The 17829-nt window shown below is 41.6% G+C and overlaps 1 protein-coding gene across 3 annotated transcripts in view; it reads right to left on the bottom strand.

The window, feature by feature from the left end:
* The window catches only part of tbk1 (TANK-binding kinase 1), a 62552-nt gene that overhangs the window by 1793 nt on the left and 42930 nt on the right, over positions 1-17829 (bottom strand). For all 3 annotated transcript variants that reach the window (XM_069904241.1, XM_069904242.1, XM_069904243.1), the window contains exons 13-20: positions 16149-16227; positions 13165-13286; positions 13004-13080; positions 11568-11607; positions 8717-8818; positions 7184-7280; positions 5444-5553; positions 2363-2434 (exon numbers count right to left, since the gene is read on the bottom strand). In XM_069904241.1, coding sequence (XP_069760342.1) covers positions 2363-2434; positions 5444-5553; positions 7184-7280; positions 8717-8818; positions 11568-11607; positions 13004-13080; positions 13165-13286; positions 16149-16227 — 699 coding nt within the window. The remainder of the gene's footprint in view (positions 1-2362; positions 2435-5443; positions 5554-7183; positions 7281-8716; positions 8819-11567; positions 11608-13003; positions 13081-13164; positions 13287-16148; positions 16228-17829) is intronic.

The raw sequence follows: 17829 nt of genomic DNA, 5'->3' as shown, positions 1-17829 counted from the left end.
GCAGAGTTTGGGATGACTAAAAATGTAGGAATTAAATGGTTACATTTGCCAAATAAAACTATAGAAACGACCTCACTTCTTACCCCCTCTTTTGGCACTAATTATTTATTTTTTAATATTGTATTTAAGAATTGTATAGCAATTTTGCATCTGTAATGCATAACCCCGCTACTGCAAAACCACAAATTTTCTGACACGTTCGTGACAATAAACCTGATTCTATTACTGCAACATTTAAGTTCAAAGTTTATGGTCAGAGAACAGTAAAACCCTTGTTATCTGGAATTCAACCCCAAACAACCAGCAAAAAGAGAAGAAAAAGAAATATAAATTTAAATAAAAGTTTAAAGTTGTAAAAGTAAATGTTCTTTGAAGTAACACATAAACTATTGGTAAAGATGTGAGCAAATATTTAGCCAGCGGAGGGAGGGCCTTGGTCAGGCTTTGATTGTAGCAGCTGTTTGAATAAAGTTGTGTGAAACAGCGATGGCGTCGCCCAGGATGAAGAGCTGGTTGATGCTGCTCGCCATTGAGGTGACTCTCTTAAAGTGTCTGCTTATCCCTGCTTAGTAAGAGTGGCCCCAGTCAGAGGCTTTATCTGTCAACTTGGGGGAGTGGGGGGGGGGGGGGGTTAATTATCTATAATGTATTTGTTCGTCTTTTGGGCGGCTCTGTGGAGGGGGAGAAACCTGCAAATGCAGTGATGATTAAATGTTTTCAAAGAATGTGACTGTAAATAAAGTAAAATGCTTTATATATTCATGCAAGTGAAATTTGTTCAGTGTAAGTATCATATCTTTTAAACTGTTTATTCTAAATGCAGGTGTATGAGTTAGGCATTTGTGAGTCTCAAGCAACCGGAAAATACACTTATCCGGCATGTACCAATTCCTGTAGGTGCTGGATACCCAGGGTTTAACTGAGTAAATGTCCAGTTCGACAGGAGTGTATTGCATACTCATGTTGGCGAAAGAACGTTGCAGTGTTGCGTTAGCTGCAGCCCACAATGTGGTACTCAATCCAGAGACTTCGCCTGGATGTACAACGTACATCAAGCTGTCCAATGACCTCTTGACCTCTGCTGATGCAACAGGCACTTCCCCAGACTCCAGTGTCTCTCATTTCCTTTGACTGTTTGTCCTTTTGCTCACTGCGCAAAAGGACAAACAGTTGTTAGTTCCACACCCTGCAAATGAATAATTCCGTCCATTTCCCACCCACCCACCCTGGAATCTGATATTTCTTTTAAACATTGGAATTATACCCACCTCCACTGCTTCCTGTAGCAACTCATTCCACATACTTACCACCCTCGGTGTGGAAAACATTGCCCCTTAGGCCCCTTGTAAATCTTTCCTCTCTCAATTTAAACCTAAACCCTCTGGTTCAGAACCAGCATTTATTGTCATGAACGTGTCACAAAATGTGTTGCTTTGCAGCAGCGTCAGAGTGGAAACATTTATATAAACCACCTTCCAAAAATAAACAAAATAGTGCAAGAAAAGGACAAAGTAAGGCCGTGTCTTTGGTTCATTGTTTATTTTGAAATCTGATGGCAGAGGGGAAGAAGCTGTTTTTGTACCATTGGGCATTTATCTTCAGGCTTCTATACCTCCTTCCTGATAGTAGCAGGGCATGGCCTGGGTGATGAGGGTCCTTGAGGATAGAGGCTGCTTTCTTAAGGTACCACCTCTTGCAGATGTCCTCAATGGAGTGAAGACTGGTGTCTGTGGTATTGCTGGCTGAGTTCACAACCCTCTGTAGGTTTTTCTGTTCCTATGTATTGGCACCTCCGTACCAGAGTGATGCAACCAGACAGAATGTTCTCCATGATACATCTGTAGAAGTTTGATAGTCTTCGGTGACATACCAAATCTCTTCAAACTCCTCACAAAGTATAGCTGTTCATGATTGCATTGATATGGAGGCCCCAGGACAGATCATCAGAAATGTTGACAGCCGGGAATTTGAAGCTCTTGGCCTTCTCCACTGCTGAGCCCCTAATGAGGACTGGTTCATGTTCTCCTGACTTCCTCATGAAGACCACAATCATCTCCTTGGATTTGCTAACATTGAGTGTAAGATTTTAGATTCCCCTACCCTGGGAAAAAAGACCTTATCTCTGCTATTGATCTCATAAACAACTACAAGGTCACTCTACAACCTCCAACACTCCAGGGAAAGAAAGCCACCCCCCCTCACCCAGTCAGTAGCATCCTTACGAATCACACAATGCCTTGTACAGTGGTGTCCCAACTCATCAAGTGTTCATAAACCCAAGGGATTCCTCTCAGGTTATTTTTAAACCTGCACTTTACTTCCCTGTGCGATTATGGATTGATGGAAGTTGGATGTGACTTGCCTTTCCAGGATGTGGTTGTTCTCTGCGAGTTCCCTAACAACTCCTTCCATTTCTTCTTTCAATTTCTTCATTCTGTTGGAGAGAATTAAAAAATATACAGTAAAATCCTCGGTATCCAGAATTTAAGCAAACTGCAAATAAAAGGAAATAAATGAATAACATCAAAATAAATAAAAATTTAAATAAAAGTTTAAAATTATAAAAGCAAAAGTTCTCCACAGCATCACACAATCCCTTGGTAAAGTTGGGCGCAAATGCTCAGCTAATGGAGCGCCCTGGTTGTTCCCCCCCGCAGCGGCTGTTTGAATAAAAAGGTGGCGCCTAGGACGAAGAGGTGGCCAATGCCGCTCATCGCTGGGCGACTCTCCCAAAGTGTCTCTCTATTCCTGCCTCATGACAGTCTTTAACAGTATATTATTAAGTTTATTAGTAAGACTGTAAATCTGTAAATTTTTTTTGGGGGGGGGTGTAAATTTTGATGGTGGCACAGTTAGTACAACACTGTTACAGCATCAGTGACCAGGATTCAAATTAAAATTTTGTAAGGTACAGGAATTACTTGATTAAAGTGAATTTTACATAATTAAGGACTACAATAGTGATTTATTTTTCAAGTTACTTTTATGTTTTGCACTGTCTTTTGTCTTTTAAACTGTTTATTCTTATTGCAGGTGTATTAGTTTGGCATTGGAAGAGGGTGTCTCAGGCAACCGGAAAATCCACATATACGGAATCCACAATGCCCATAGGTGCTGGATACCTGGGATTTTACTATATATGTTTGAAACGGGAAGAATGTGTGACACCAAACTAAAATTATACAGATATTTGCAACTACAGCAAAAGAGAAATCGGAGAAATATGTAGTGAGTTGAGAAGCATCCAAAGAGTTAGAATCCTTAGGATGGGATACAAATTCTACTCATTTAAGATCAACTGTGATCTTCCATTTAATGACACTACATTAAAACTCAAAACTAATTTCTCTAAACCTGATGCTACAAATAAATTTAGGTAAAAATATGTTTAGCATCAAAAGGTAGGGCTATGATCCTCTCAAAAACATCTAATTTTGGTTAAAATGTTGTGCTTTTGTGATTTGCGCGTACCAAAAACAGGAATTTCTATGGAATTTAACCACTTTTATTAATTTAATTTCATTAAGCAGACAGCATGGTAACAGGCCCTTCCAACCCACGAGCCCATCCCGCCCAAATACTCCATTTGATCTACAACCCAAAGCAGTGGAGGCCAGGTCACTGGGAATATTTAAACAGAAAATGGATAAGTATCCCATTAGTCAGGGATATGGGAAAAAGGCTGGAAATTGGAACTAGGTGTGAGCATAGTTCAGCTTAGTGTAGAGTAATGGAACAGACTCGATGGGTCTAGTGGCCTGCCTCTGTTTCTTTGTGATCTTGTGAAGGGTTGAAGAAAACTGGAGTGCCCAGGGGAAACCCACGCTGACACGGGATAAACTCCTTACAGACAGCACCAGATTCGAACCGGGTCACTGGTGCTTTAATAGTGTCGCGCTAAGCACTACGTTAACTGTCCTCCATTCTTTTCCCCCTCTATTCAACACAATTTAACCCGGTATGATCACGCTGGTTAAACAGAATGAATCACTTCATCCATGTTACTTATGTTTACCAAGAGACTAAATATAATTCCTTCTTCTGCTCAGGCCAATTAGAGATCATTTCTAATGCAGCCACCTGAACCAGACCATCGACTTCTTATTCTCTGCAATCATTAAGAAAGTGTTGGAAATTGGGCAGCGTCAGGGATCTAACATTCTAGCACCTGTCTGTTTTTGCTTACACCTGACGAAGGGCCCAGGCCCAAAATGTTAGTTCCAATATACAAACTTGCAGGTCATGCAGCACCCCATAGGAAGTCAGAATCAGAACTTATTGTCACGAACGAGTCACAAAATTTGCTGTTTAGAGCAGGATCACACTGCACATGTGACCGTAAAGGGTGACCAACACTTTGAGCCTGGGCTCTTTGTCAAGGTATAAGCAAAAACAGGCAGGTAGGTAGTTGTTATACATTCTCTTGAGCAGAGAAATCCACAGTTTCACCATCCTCCATCCAATTCCACCTCCACACACCCCAACTTGCTTCATGACTTCATCCTTCTTCACACCCATTTACAAGAGAGCTGCAGGAAATCAGCTTGCAGTCACCATTGGCATTAATGACATGACTTAACATTGTCTGCTTCTTTATTCATTATGGAAGCAGCATTCTTTTTACAGAATGTCCAAAGGTTTGTCACATTCTATGCCAATCCGTTTCTTTGTATACCTTATTGTCCAGTCTATTTTTTGAGGGGATTTGATGACAAATTTTGAAACCACAAGCTGAGGTCTTGTCCCTGGGAACATCGAGGAGTCAAGGTGCCAAATGCAAGCTCGTCCATACATTGTGGCACAGGCCTTTATATTGGATGTCTAGTTCTGTATCTCGCAGGTCCCACATCGTCTTTTCCCTTTATCCTCTGAATTTATTTATCCCTTATTTACATCCCTAGGCGGATCAGGTGCAATTAACAAGACCTCACCACCTATTTTTACCACCATTTCACTCTGTTTCAATCCGATCACATTCAATCCCTTTAGTCTCTGCACTACCCACCACCTGCATTCCCTGTAACTTCAATTATTTGCTAACTTTATCCATTTAGGAAGTTTTAACACAGAGAGTTGTGGGTGCCTGGAATGCATTGCCAGGTGTGGTGGCGTAGGCTGGAACATGAGGGGCATTTAATAGACTCTTATGGGGGGACATGGATGAAAGAAAAATAGAGGGTTACAAGGTAGGAAGGATGAAGTCTTTTTTTGGTACGAATGTAGGAGTCAGCACAATATTGAGGGCTGAAGGGCCTGAACTGTATGATAGTGTTCTATGTTCCAAATGACCAGAAACATTGACAGTGCCTCCCTCTCGTAGATGCTGCCTGACCCATTGAGTATTTCCAGGATCTGGAGTTAGTTTCCCATTTGCACCATCTGCAGTTTCTTGCTTTTCTTCACTTTACAATTTCCCCTTCATATCAACACAAGAAGTATTTACCCAATAGTCATCTCCATCAGAGTACTCTGGCTGGGATAGCACTGCGACATGGGAGGCTTCCAGTCACCGGATGCTGTCACATGAGACTTCTGAGGTAGTAGCTCCTGCAGCTGGGGGGAGGAGAGGGTTAAGAGGGTGGGTGTGAGGGAAAGGCAAAAGGAGAATGTGAGAGATGTAGGAGAAAATAGAAATTAACAACCGAGTAACAATTCAGTAGGACGCTGCGAGACCTGCTGAGTTCCTCCAGAATTTCTGTGTTTTCATTAACAATTCAACTCGAGAATTTTTGTATAACTCATTCCCCTCCTGCCACGGAATTGAGGATAAACCAAAGTAGGATCAGGTCCTGTACAGAGGTGGTTGTGGTTTTGGGGCCAATATCCCAGAAAGCGTCCCACCAAAGCAAAAAGAAAAATCGTTAGGCTTCCAACAGCATTCACCATGGCCAATGAACCGGTTCTAGCTGGGCATAATTCTGGCAGATGATACGAAGGTAGGTGGAGGAGATGGTAGTGTTAAGGAAGCAGGAAGGCTGCAGGAGGACTTAGATTAGGAGAAGTGGCAAATGAAATAGAATGTGGGAAAATGTACGGTCATGCACTTCGGTAGAAAAAAATGGCAAATTATTTTTTAAATGGGGATAAAATTGGAAATACCCAGGTGCAAAGGAGCCTAGGAGTCAATGTGCAGGATAGCCTGAAGGTAAATGTGCAGGTTGAGATGGTGGTGAAGAAGGCAAATGCAAAGCTGGCGTTCATTTCAAGACGAAAAGAGTACAAGACCAGGGATATGATGTTGCCGGAGTATTGTGACCAGTTTTGAACTCCTCATTTAAGAAAAGATGTGCTGACATAAGGTTCACTAGGATGATTCCTGGAATAAAAGGGTTATCACACGAGGGCTGTTTGACAGCTCCTGGCCTGTACTCTGGAATTTGGGAGAATTAGGGGTGGGGGGGGTCCCCTCATTGAAACATTTCAAATATTGAAAGGCATGGAAAGAGTAGATGTAGAAAGGTTGTTTCCCATAGTGGGAGAGTCTAGGAGAAAAGGGAACAACTTCAGGATTAAAGGGCATCCACTTAGAACAAAAATGCATAGGACTTTATTCAGCCAGAGGGTTTGAATCTGTGGAATTTGTTGCCACAATCAGTTGTGGACATCAGGTCATCGGGTGAATTTAAGGCAGAGATTGATAGGTTCTTGATTAGCCAGGGCATCAAAGGTTATGGGGAGAAGACCAGGCAGTGGGGTTGAGTGGGAAAATGGATCAGCTCATGATTGAATGGTGGGGCAGACTCGATGGGCTGAATAGCCTATTTCTGCTCCTATGTCTTATGGTCTTAAGTTTAAGTACCACCACTTCCCACATTGAGGAGCCACCAGACCTTTTTATTTTTCACTTGACCTTTTAGCAAGCTTCTTTCATCCGTTAGCAATATTTTCAGGGGCATTGGTCGGAAGAGTTCAGGGATAACTGAAATCACATTTTAAGGTGGCCCTCGTGATTTCTCATTCGGTTCTTTGCTGCAGAGATGGTCAATTGTCACCTCCTCGGAGCTGCCACACAAACTCCGAGAGCTAGCAAGCCCCGTGGCTGGTTCTGAATCCTTCTACAGAAGCTATGTTTGCTGCCTGAGTGTGATTTGGAAAGGTCATCCTTCCCAATTTTGGGAGTTATTCAAACGGATTTTCAAAATAAATCTGCTCGCCTTCTTTCCGAAGTCAAAGCAAAAGATACCTTTTTGACGTGCTCCTGGTGGGTGAGTACATCCTGCTCGATGTTTACAAACTGATTAGCAACACTCAGCATCTGCTTTCTCAGAAAATGCATCTTCCTGAGAAGGAAATAGAACATATTACGCTTGAGTATCATCATCCGAGCTCAGGGCTCCAGCAGCTTTACAGCTGGATGACAGAAAGGATTAGGTTTGCTAAGTGGAGATATAACCAGCAAAATGAGTTAACCAAGATTCTCCCTTCAATATATAGTAAAACCCCTGTTATCCAGCACCTATGGGGATTGGTAGATACTGGATAAGGGAATTTTCCAGTTGCTTGAGATTACATGTTGAATGATTGGCAAACTAATGGCCAATTTTAAACATGGGTATTTTTTTTAACCTTATTTGTTTTCTGGGATTTTTTGTTTGTTTGCCACTTGCTTGAATTCCGGATAACAAGGGGTTTAACTGTAGTAAGATGCCCGAAAGCACTTTGTTCCAATGGATAGCTAAAATTTGAGAAATATATTAGGGTACACAGCAATCTAACGCTGAGCTGGGGTGAATGGTGGGGGGGGGGGGGGGGGGTGGAGGGTGGTGTGAGCAATCAGATACCCAGGGTATAACCTGCATGCATCCCATTAGTCAAGTTAAAAGGGTACTGGGAGTGAACATGCGTAACGTTCCCAGTTATTACCTTCTACAACATGAATCATGTGGGAAGTTGTGCCTTTTCAATGACATTCCATGCAACGAGGAGAAATGGAACACTCCCAGAGACCGCTGACGCTGGGATCTACAGCAACAAACAATCTGCTGGAGGAACTCTGGGTCGAGCCAGCATCAGTGGGAGAAGAATGGTTGTTTTGGGGACCAGAATCCTTCACCTTCCTCAAGGAAGTTGCTCCAGTCTGTAGCGCCCCCTATTCTGTTTCTCCCACTGATACTGATCCAGCAGATTTGTTTGTTGAACGCGACGCAAGGTTCAGTTGGTGATCGTTGATGAAAAATAGAGCCAAGGTATCTGGGAGTTTAACTGCCCAGCTGCAGAGACAGGCAGGGATTTAATAGCTCAGCCACAAGGCAGGAAGTCAGGCAGCTCAGGGGCAGCAGGTGTCAAGTACAAAGAAACCATTCTACTGTACTGTTGCTCAGAATTAAAAGCCCATTGTTTGGACACCAAACGCTAATCCACAGAGCTTCACAAGGAACCTGGATTGTTCCTCAACTTGGGTGCATCAGAGAAGAGGGGAATGTTCAAGTTCCCTTATGGATCCTAATCTAATTGCATTTTTGCCTTTGCCAAGGGAAGGGGAAGGTTAGGGTTACAGGAGGTGGAAAGAAGAGTTACGATGTGCCAACTGTGACAAGGCCGGGTCAAAGGCGTGACAAGGCCGGGTGAAATTAACCATTCATGTCTGATATATTCACGACTTTGTTGCTCAACCAGCTGGGAGAGACCAACTTCACCAATAAACTCAGACTCACAGAACTAATCAACCCAAAGGTGGGTGAAAACTTATAAGTTACATGAAATAAAAGTTGCTCACTTCATCCAGTCCTTTGTTTTATCAAGAAACGCTTGGTACTTCACAAAGCATTCGTCTTTGAACAAGGTCATGGCTTTCGTAGCATGGAGACACATTTTCTGCCTGAAATGAAAATAACCTCATTATCTTGAAGGAAACAGTATTGTTTAGTGTGCACAGAGGTAGTCCAGTATGGTATAGAGTGAATTATGGGCTGAATTATTTCTCAAATCCCTGAAGTATTCACTGAGATATTAAACTGGACTGTTAAATTTCCTCCACACCAGAATACATTAGTGTAACTAGTGTTCCTGAAACCAAGATGGATTAATCCAAGCAGATTATATTACTGAGTGCTTTGTCACAGCAACAGCCTGTAGGAATAACCTCTTGAGGATATTGAGCACTGGTGCACTTCTGGGCTGAGTGCTCAGTCCGCTCCTGTTCATGTTACTGGCCCTCGAATGCAATGCCAGATCCAGCTCCAACAGAGTCATCAAATTTGCAGATGACCCAACAGAAATTGGCCTCATCACCAAGGACAATGAGTCACACTACAGAGAAGAGGTGGAATCTTGTGAAATGGTGTGGGAGTAACAACCTGTGGACTCAATGTGGACAAGATGAAGGAGATAATTGTGGACTTCACTTCAGGAGGAACAGGAATGACCACCCTCCACTACACATCAACAACTCTGTAGTAGAGAAAGTGGAGAGCACCAAGTTCCTTCGAGTTCACTTAACTAGTGACCTATCGTGGACATTCAACATCTCCTCACTTGTCAGGAAGGTGCAACAGCGACTGCATTTGCTGAGAAGACTGAAGCAGGCAAGGCTACCAGCCACCATTATGTCAACTTTCTAGAGGAGCTCTATTAAGAGCCTCCTAGCCATCTGCATCACAATGTGTACGGTTGATACAGAGAAATAGATCAGAGGTCAATCCACAGGATTATAAGAGTGCCAGAGAGGATCACTGGAGACTCCTTCACTCCATCGACAGGATCTACCAGGATCATTGTCTGAAGAGGGCATGCAAAATCAGAGGACCCCTTCTACCCTGCACACAGAATCCTTTAGCTACTCCTGTTGGGAAAGAGATACAGGAGGATCAGAGCCAGCACCACCAGGCTGAGGAACAGCTTCTTCCCACGGGCAGTAAGAATGCTGAACGACCAAAGCTCACACTAACCAACTCTCATCACGAAACAATATTTATTTATATGTATACAGTATGAATACTTGTCCAGCATATACATTGTTTGTCGATATGTGTGTCATGTCTGGTTGTGTGTCTGCGTGTTTTGCACTGAGGACGAACACTGTTTCATCGGGTTGTACTTGCACATTCAGACAATAAACCTGACGACATTTCTGTTTAACGATGATTTTTACATTTCGTCTGATGAAGAAAAATATACCCAGAGGGCAGAAAAAGGAGCTGATTTTTTTCATTCTATACCCTCATCCAATTCCTTTCACACCAATAGAAGCAAAAGCAACCTGATGCTAAGTCAGATGAAATGTTAATGTCATGAGTAGAATGAATAAAGTGAACATCTGCGGTCCTTTTCCTTAGGGACGATGATTCTAGAACTAGAGGGCATAGGTTTAAGAGGGGAAAGATTAAAAAAAGGGATCTGAGAGGCAACTTTTTCAGTCAGAGGAAGGCTCATACCTGGAACGTGCTGCCAGAGGAAGCTGTAGATGTGGGCAAAATTGTCAACTTCAGAAGACATTTAGACAGATGTGTAGATTCAAGGGTCTTGGATGCACTAAATGCAGTTATGACGTCACAGTCGGCATTGCGATTAGTGCAAATCTGTTGCAGCGCCAGCGACCCATGTTCAAATCTGCTGCGGCCTGTAAGGAGTTTATGTGTTCTTCCCCTGTCTGCATGGGCTTCCTTCGGGTGCTCCAGTTTCCTCCCACCATTCAAAAACATACCAGGGGTTGTTGGATAATTGGGTGTAAATGGGGAGCATGGACCTGTTACCATGCTGTATGTCTAAATAAAATAAATAACAAATGGGACTATCCAAATTCCAACTCAAGTTGGGCTGAAGGACCAGTGGACTTCATTAGAGCAGACTTGGTCAAGAGGTAAGGAATGTATTGAAAGGAAGAATGGATTTACAGAGCTCTAGGTCTGGGCTTCTGAGACCACACCCAGTAAAGACAGAGGAAGTAAATTCAGGGATAATAAGGCGGTTAAGATTTGAGGTTCTCCAATTTCAGATGGTTATAGACTTTTAAGAAATCAGAGTTTTTAATAACTGTGGAGAAGTGGAAAGTGGTGAAAGAACCAGAACATTCAGGCATCACAGAACTGAAAACCAATGGGCACAGGTGCATTGATGATTGTCGTAAATATTGTACAATGTACAAATTTGCCTAAATTCTTACTTGCTGTGGCCTAAAAAAGCCATAACTATAAACTAATGGAAATCAATTAAAAGAGACAATAAAGGGCATCATGGTTAGTGTAGCGGTTAGCACAACGCTGTTACAGTGCCAGTGATCAGGACTGGGGTTCGAATCCCACACTGTCTGTAAGGAGCTTGTACATTCTCCCTGTGTCTGCAAGGGTCTCCTCCGGATGCTCCAGTTTTCTTCCATCATGAAAACGTACTGGGTTTTAGATTAATTTGGTGTAATTGGGTGGAATGGGTTCATGGGCCGAAAGGGCCTGTTACCATGCTGTATGTTAAAATTTTAAAACTATTATGGACAAGCTTGAAAATAAGCTGCAGGAATTTAAAATTATAAATGCAATCTGATGGGCATTTTTAATGAAACTGAAACATGCACCAATGTCTCCTCTTGCAGCATGGGTGATTGAAAGCAAACTCAGCGTGCACTGAATACTTACTTATCAAATTTGTGAATCTGTTCCTCGTTATAAGGCAGTTCTGAAAGAGAATCAAACAATCCGGGTGACATCCTTGAAGTTTATGAGGCGCATGCCTTAACATTATTCCTGTCCAGTTTTGAAAACTGATTCATTGAAATGAGGAGGTCGTAGAATTCTGCAGCACACAAAGCAGGCCCTTCGGCCCAGCTTGTCCATACTGATCAAGTTAGTGCTTTGTTAGCATTGAGTTCATGGTTAGCGCCAGTGACTGGGGTTCGAACCCAGCGTTGTCTGTAAGGAGATTATACGTTCTCCCTGTGTCTGTGTGGGCTTCCTTCGGGTATTCTGGCTTCCTCCCGCCATTCGAAACATATGGCAGCTGTAGGTTAGTTTGGGTGGAATTGAGCGGCACGCGTTTAAATGGTCAGATTGGCTTCTACCGTGTTGAAATTAAAATGTTTAAAATATAAACATTTAATTCAAAACCTTCTAAATCTTTAGGTCCATTGGCTTCATGTCGAAGAAGGAGCTGTAAACCTCCCCCAACTACCCTCCCTCAGCTCTCTACACAACATTCTGAGGGATAAGGCTAGTTGATCACAAGCACCATGGAAAATAATTTTTATTCCACCGTTCCAATCTTTCTGCCAGAAAGAGTAGCCCTTCGACCATGAAAGAATTTGACATTGCAGCTTTATGCATGGTAAGGTGGGACAACCCTGCCCACTCCCACCTCCAACTCCTATTTTCGAAGGGCAGAGCAGATAAATAGCAGTCGCTGCACTGTTCAGTAACAAGGTGAAGTTCAGCCAATGGGCCCTCCTGTGCTGCAGTGATTCTACAAATTATGTCCGTAAGGGGGCCCTAATCTCCTACTTAAAGGCAAGGTTTTTATTAAAGGGTCACAGTTACTCAAGATCACTTCTCCCCTTAGCCAGCTTTTCACCATCTTGCCATCTTGTTATAGAGGAAGGAGAGTCAGAGTTTCTGATGTCACCAAAGGCTCTTGAAAATTTTTACAGGAGAGCATTCTAACTGGATGCATCATTGTCAACTATGGAGGTGCCAATGCACAGGACAGGAACAGGCTAAAGAGTTGTGAACTCAGCCAGCGCCATCATGGGCATCTGTCTTCACTCCATTAAAGACATCTCCAAGAGGCAGTGTCTCAAGAAAGCAGCCTCTATCATCAAGGACCCTCACCACCTAGGCCATGCCCCTTTCTCATGGCTACCATCAGGAAGGAAGTATACGGGCCTGAAAACATACATCCGGCAGCACAAGGACAGCTTCTTCCCTTCCATCATCAGATTTCTGAATGGACAATGAACCAGACACTATCTCACTTTCTCTTATTTTGCACTCATTTATTTAAATTGGCAATTTTTGCACCTGTAATACTGCTGCAAAACAACAAATTTTGTACGACAGTAAGTTCTGATTCTGATACTTACTGTGCATTCCTTTATCCTTTTTGAATTGATTATAGATGTCAATTATCAAGTCCAGAAGAACCTGAAGTTTCTCAGTGCTGAAAAGAAAGATGTTGATTTTAAATGAATTGACTGACTGGGTGGCTTTATGAAACATGAGTGTTTGGAAAATGCAAGCTCACATTTTGTCCTCTGGATGTGTCCCGACTTGATACGTCCAGTGATCTGACAGCTGGCTGCCGGGCAATAACATGCCTTCAATGTCCTTCAAGATGTGGTTAATGGAATCCAGCGAACCTGCCAACTGCACAAGTCAAGTCACTTTTATCATTCGTACCCTCTTCGCACAGTAAAGATGAGATAGCATTTCTCCAGGACTACGGAGCAAATTTACATTAATATAAGTTAGAATAGAAGATAAACACATTAAAATATTTAAGGCGTATACAGTAAAAGTCCACAGTACACTATCCACACATGTTCCGGGAACGTAACACAAGTGTTGAGTGTAACTGAGGGAGACTAGCATCTGATTCAGACTGCATGAGAACATTCAGCTCCTCCGCCACTTAGTAAGATCACCCGTGACCTGATACTGGTGGCAGCAAGACATTCCCATTCTCTCCCCACACCCCTTAACTCCCCTCTAGGTCCAAATGCCTTTGAATTTCCACCCTGAATATATTCAGTGACCATCTCTGCAGCTCTGAGAAGAAATTCCTCCCTGACACTATCGAAAATGACCCTCACATCTGAAGCTCCATATGGGGAAAGATCAGCCCAGACTCCATCTTGGTAGTGTTCCTCAGAACCTTGTGTGTTTCTAAAGTCCCATTGTTTTGAACTCCAAAGAGCACACACCCAACCTCTTCCTTGTCATCCTAGGAATTGATTTTCTCAAAGTAAATGCATCCTTCTTCAAATCAAATCTACACACAACAATCCAGCTGCAGTCTCACCAATGGCCCGTTACATTGCATCAAAGCTTCCCGACTTTTCTATTGTACATCCATTGCAATAAATGCTGGCATTTCATTGGTCTTCCTAATTGCCTCCTGCTCCTGCCTGTCTACCTTGTCCCATACACCAGCAACACCAGATGTATCACAACATTTTGTAGTCTTGCTCTATTTAAATAATAATTTGCTTTCTCACTTTCCCTTCCAAAATGGGAAACCATATACAGTAAAACCCCTGGTATCCGGCACCTAGGGGAATTGTTAGATGCCGATTAAGTGAATTTTCTGGTTGCTTGAGATTGCATGTTTGCGAACTAATGGCGAGCCAATTTAAAAAATTGATGTTAATAAAAACTTGTACAAACAAAAAGGATACAATTCAATAAGATAGTATGGACAGTTACATATACTAAAAAAGATATTCTGTATATCACTAACATATATAAATTGTAATCATATCCATAATTCATATTCTAAATCGTATATATCTTTTTTTGGAAAAAAACTCTAATAATATAAAACAAAAGGAAAGAAGAAACAGTAGAGGAGAAAAACTCAAACTCTTTCCCTAACTGTGTTGCCAGATGCTATCTATGACTAGTATTAAAAGAAAAACAAGGGTAAAAAAAAATTAATATAAGGAATGTGGAAAAGTTATAAGTAGGACAATTTAATTATATTATAAAGTAAAAGTAAAATTATAAAGTAAGATAGTGAGTCATATATGATCCCCATCTTGAATTTTATATCTGAATTACTAATTGAATAACAAATCTTTTCAATGTTCAAACAGGACATGATGTTTCGCGACCACTGATCATGAGTAGATGGGGAAGCTTCCTTCCATTTGAGTAAAATCACACGCCTCACCAACAAGAGACATTGCAACTCTGAACCAGAGATAAAGAAGAATCATTCCCTCCCACTGTGCCAAAGAGGGCCACCAAAGGGTTCGGTGTTAAATCTATATTGAAACTTTTTGACAGAGCGTGGAAAACCTCTCCAGTATATTTATAGAGTAGGACAAGTCCAGAACATAGGAATTAATGAGGCCAATTTTAAACTTCCGTATTTTTTAAAGTGATTTTTTTTTTTGCCAGTTGCTTGAGGCTGTCGGTTGCTTGAATTCCAGATTACAGGGGTTTACTGTACTTTTATACATTATATTCCATCGACCACTTTATCGCTCTCTCAATTAACCCATCTAGTGTTACTGAACAGAGCAGAAGAAAAATATCAGGGAATCATTCCTCAGTGTTCAAATGTACATCTGCAGGGCATGTCATAATCAATGCATCATGCGGCTCACACAAGTCTTAAGCCTTATAAAAAATGTAAATATTTTTGTTGAAGATTCCTTCTGAAATTCTAACTGAAGATCTCCAAATGCCTCTTTTGCTAAATCACGAGTGATTTGGGAAAGGGGGAGGAGGGCATGATTGTTAACCACAATCGCTTTTAACCATTCCCTGAAAGGGGAACTCGTTATGTCTGAAGTTACTTTCTCCAAGAAAGACCTTACACGTTGGAAACAAAGAGAACTCTATACCAGTCACTCTCATTAATATGCAATCTTAAAAGTATCAGGCTCATCTCTAACTGATGCGGCTGCTCAACATTAAACACAGGACGCTTTCCCTTTGCAGCTTCTCTAAACTAGCAACATTAACATCTTAAATATAAACACAATAAATCATTCATTACCAAAATTCTACACTGAACAACACTGTGAGATATCTTCATCAAAGACTGCTGGTTTCAAGATGTTAACTCACTAGCATTACTTCAAGGATATTTAGATATCTAATTAGATATCCTGCAGAAGATTTTCACATCCCATTAAAAATCCATGTGAAAAAATAAATAGAAATATTTGTAAAATGTTCCATGAATACTTGTGGAGGCAAAAGGAAGATTTAAAATTTTTTTAGACATAGAGGTTCTTTCACCTACGAGCCTGTGCCAGCCAAATACCCTAATTGACCTACAATCCCTATAGGTTTTGGAGGGTGGGAGGAAATCGGAGGGCCCGGAGAAAACCCACGCAGACACGGGGAGAAGGTACAAACTCCTGACAGACAGCGCCGGATTAGAACCCGGGTCACTGGCGCCGTAATAATATTGCGCTAACTGTGTCACCCTATTCATTCAGACTATACTTGCCTGCTCCAACTTGAAAAGCAGAATGAAGGTGGATGACTACTTACACGTAGAAGCTTGTTGTGAATTTCTGGAATTTCATCCAGTTCTGAAGGCAATATGGTTGTCTGCACCGAACTGTTGTATCTATATAAACGATGCATCAAAAAGATCATTAGTCAAAATCCAATGCATTTTGTCACGATCCATCCCAACCATCCTGTTTGAAAGAGAATTTGAGAATTCCAATAAGAAGCATTCTATCAGTTGCCTAAAGGGAACTATGACCAGAAATGGAACTTTTATGTTTCCTCCGGGGGAGGAGTCACGTGATGGAGTAGTGGCCGGACGGTGAACTCCAGCCCTCTCCAGAAAAGTCGGAAAAAACAAAGGAAAACACAAAGGCAGAGAAATAAAAGTTAAAGAAAAGTGAGTATAAAGGTGGAAAGAAGATGGCGACAAAAAAAGAAAAATCGAAATCAACGGTAAGAAGAGAGGAAGAGAAGACAACGGAGGAAGAAGGAGAAGGCCTTACCTGTTCGAAGAGGCCCGCGGTGGAGAGAGAAACCCGCTCCCTCAGGTCGGTAGAAATTGGACTACAAAAATGGCTCGCTGAGCCGAGTAAAAGTGCGCAACCGCGCATGCGCGATGCGCATGAAAAAAAACACACCAGCGGGAGGGGGGATCAGCTGGGGAGTCGATCTCCACAGCCGGCAACGACAGCTGCAGAACACCTGCAGCAAGAAGAGAACACAGAAGACAATGGAAACAAGAAAGAAGAGAAGAAAAGGGCAACAAAGAAACAACAGATGGCCAACCCAGAGGAAGAAGAAGAGGAAGAGGACAGTGAAATAGAAGAAGAAAAGAAAGGCAAGATAAAGGATTTACTTTCTCTTATTAAAGAATACATGGAGTCATTTAAAGAATGGCAAACACAGGAATTTAATGATTTAAGAAGAAGAATAAACAACACAGAAGAGAAAATGAATAAAATAGATATGACCTTAACAGAAATGGGAAAGAAAATGGACAAGATGGAAGAGCGGGCAGTAGCAGCAGAAATGGAGGTAGAAGACTTAAAAAAGAAATTGGAGGAATCTAATAAAAAAACTAAAGAGACACAAGAACTACTAGCTCAAAAAATAGATATAATGGAAAATTATAACAGAAGAAATAACATAAAGATAGTGGGCCTTAAGGAAGATGAAGAAGGCAAGAATATGAGGGAGTTTATAAAAGATTGGATCCCTAAGACCCTAGGATGTCCAGAACTACAGCAAGAAATGGAAATAGAAAGGGCACATAGAGTATTGGCCTCTAAACCACAACCACAACAAAAACCAAGATCTATTGTAGTAAAATTCCTAAGATATACTACAAGAGAAAAGGTACTGGAGAAGACAATGGAAAAAGTAAGAGTGGGCAACAAGCCTCTGGAGTATAAAGGGCAAAAAATCTTCATTTATCCAGATATAAGTTTTGAACTCCTAAAGAAGAGAAAGGAGTTCAATACAGCAAAGGCGATTTTATGGAAGAAAGGGTATAAATTTATACTAAAGCATCCAGCGGTATTGAAAATATTTATTCCAGGACAACAAAATAGACTATTCTCGGATCCAGAAGAAGCACGAAAATTTGCAGAACAATTACAAAATAGACTGAGGGATGAAGACGTGTAATGAGAGTAAAAATGATCACGATTGATATGTATGTGGGTAAAGAGGTATAAGAGTGTATAGGTATAATGAG

Source organism: Narcine bancroftii, chromosome 11 (assembly GCF_036971445.1).
Source record: "Narcine bancroftii isolate sNarBan1 chromosome 11, sNarBan1.hap1, whole genome shotgun sequence".
In the NCBI taxonomy this organism is placed as follows: domain Eukaryota; kingdom Metazoa; phylum Chordata; class Chondrichthyes; order Torpediniformes; family Narcinidae; genus Narcine; species Narcine bancroftii.
Note: the sequence above shows the minus strand (reverse complement) of the source record. Positions and strands in the feature narration are given on the sequence as shown.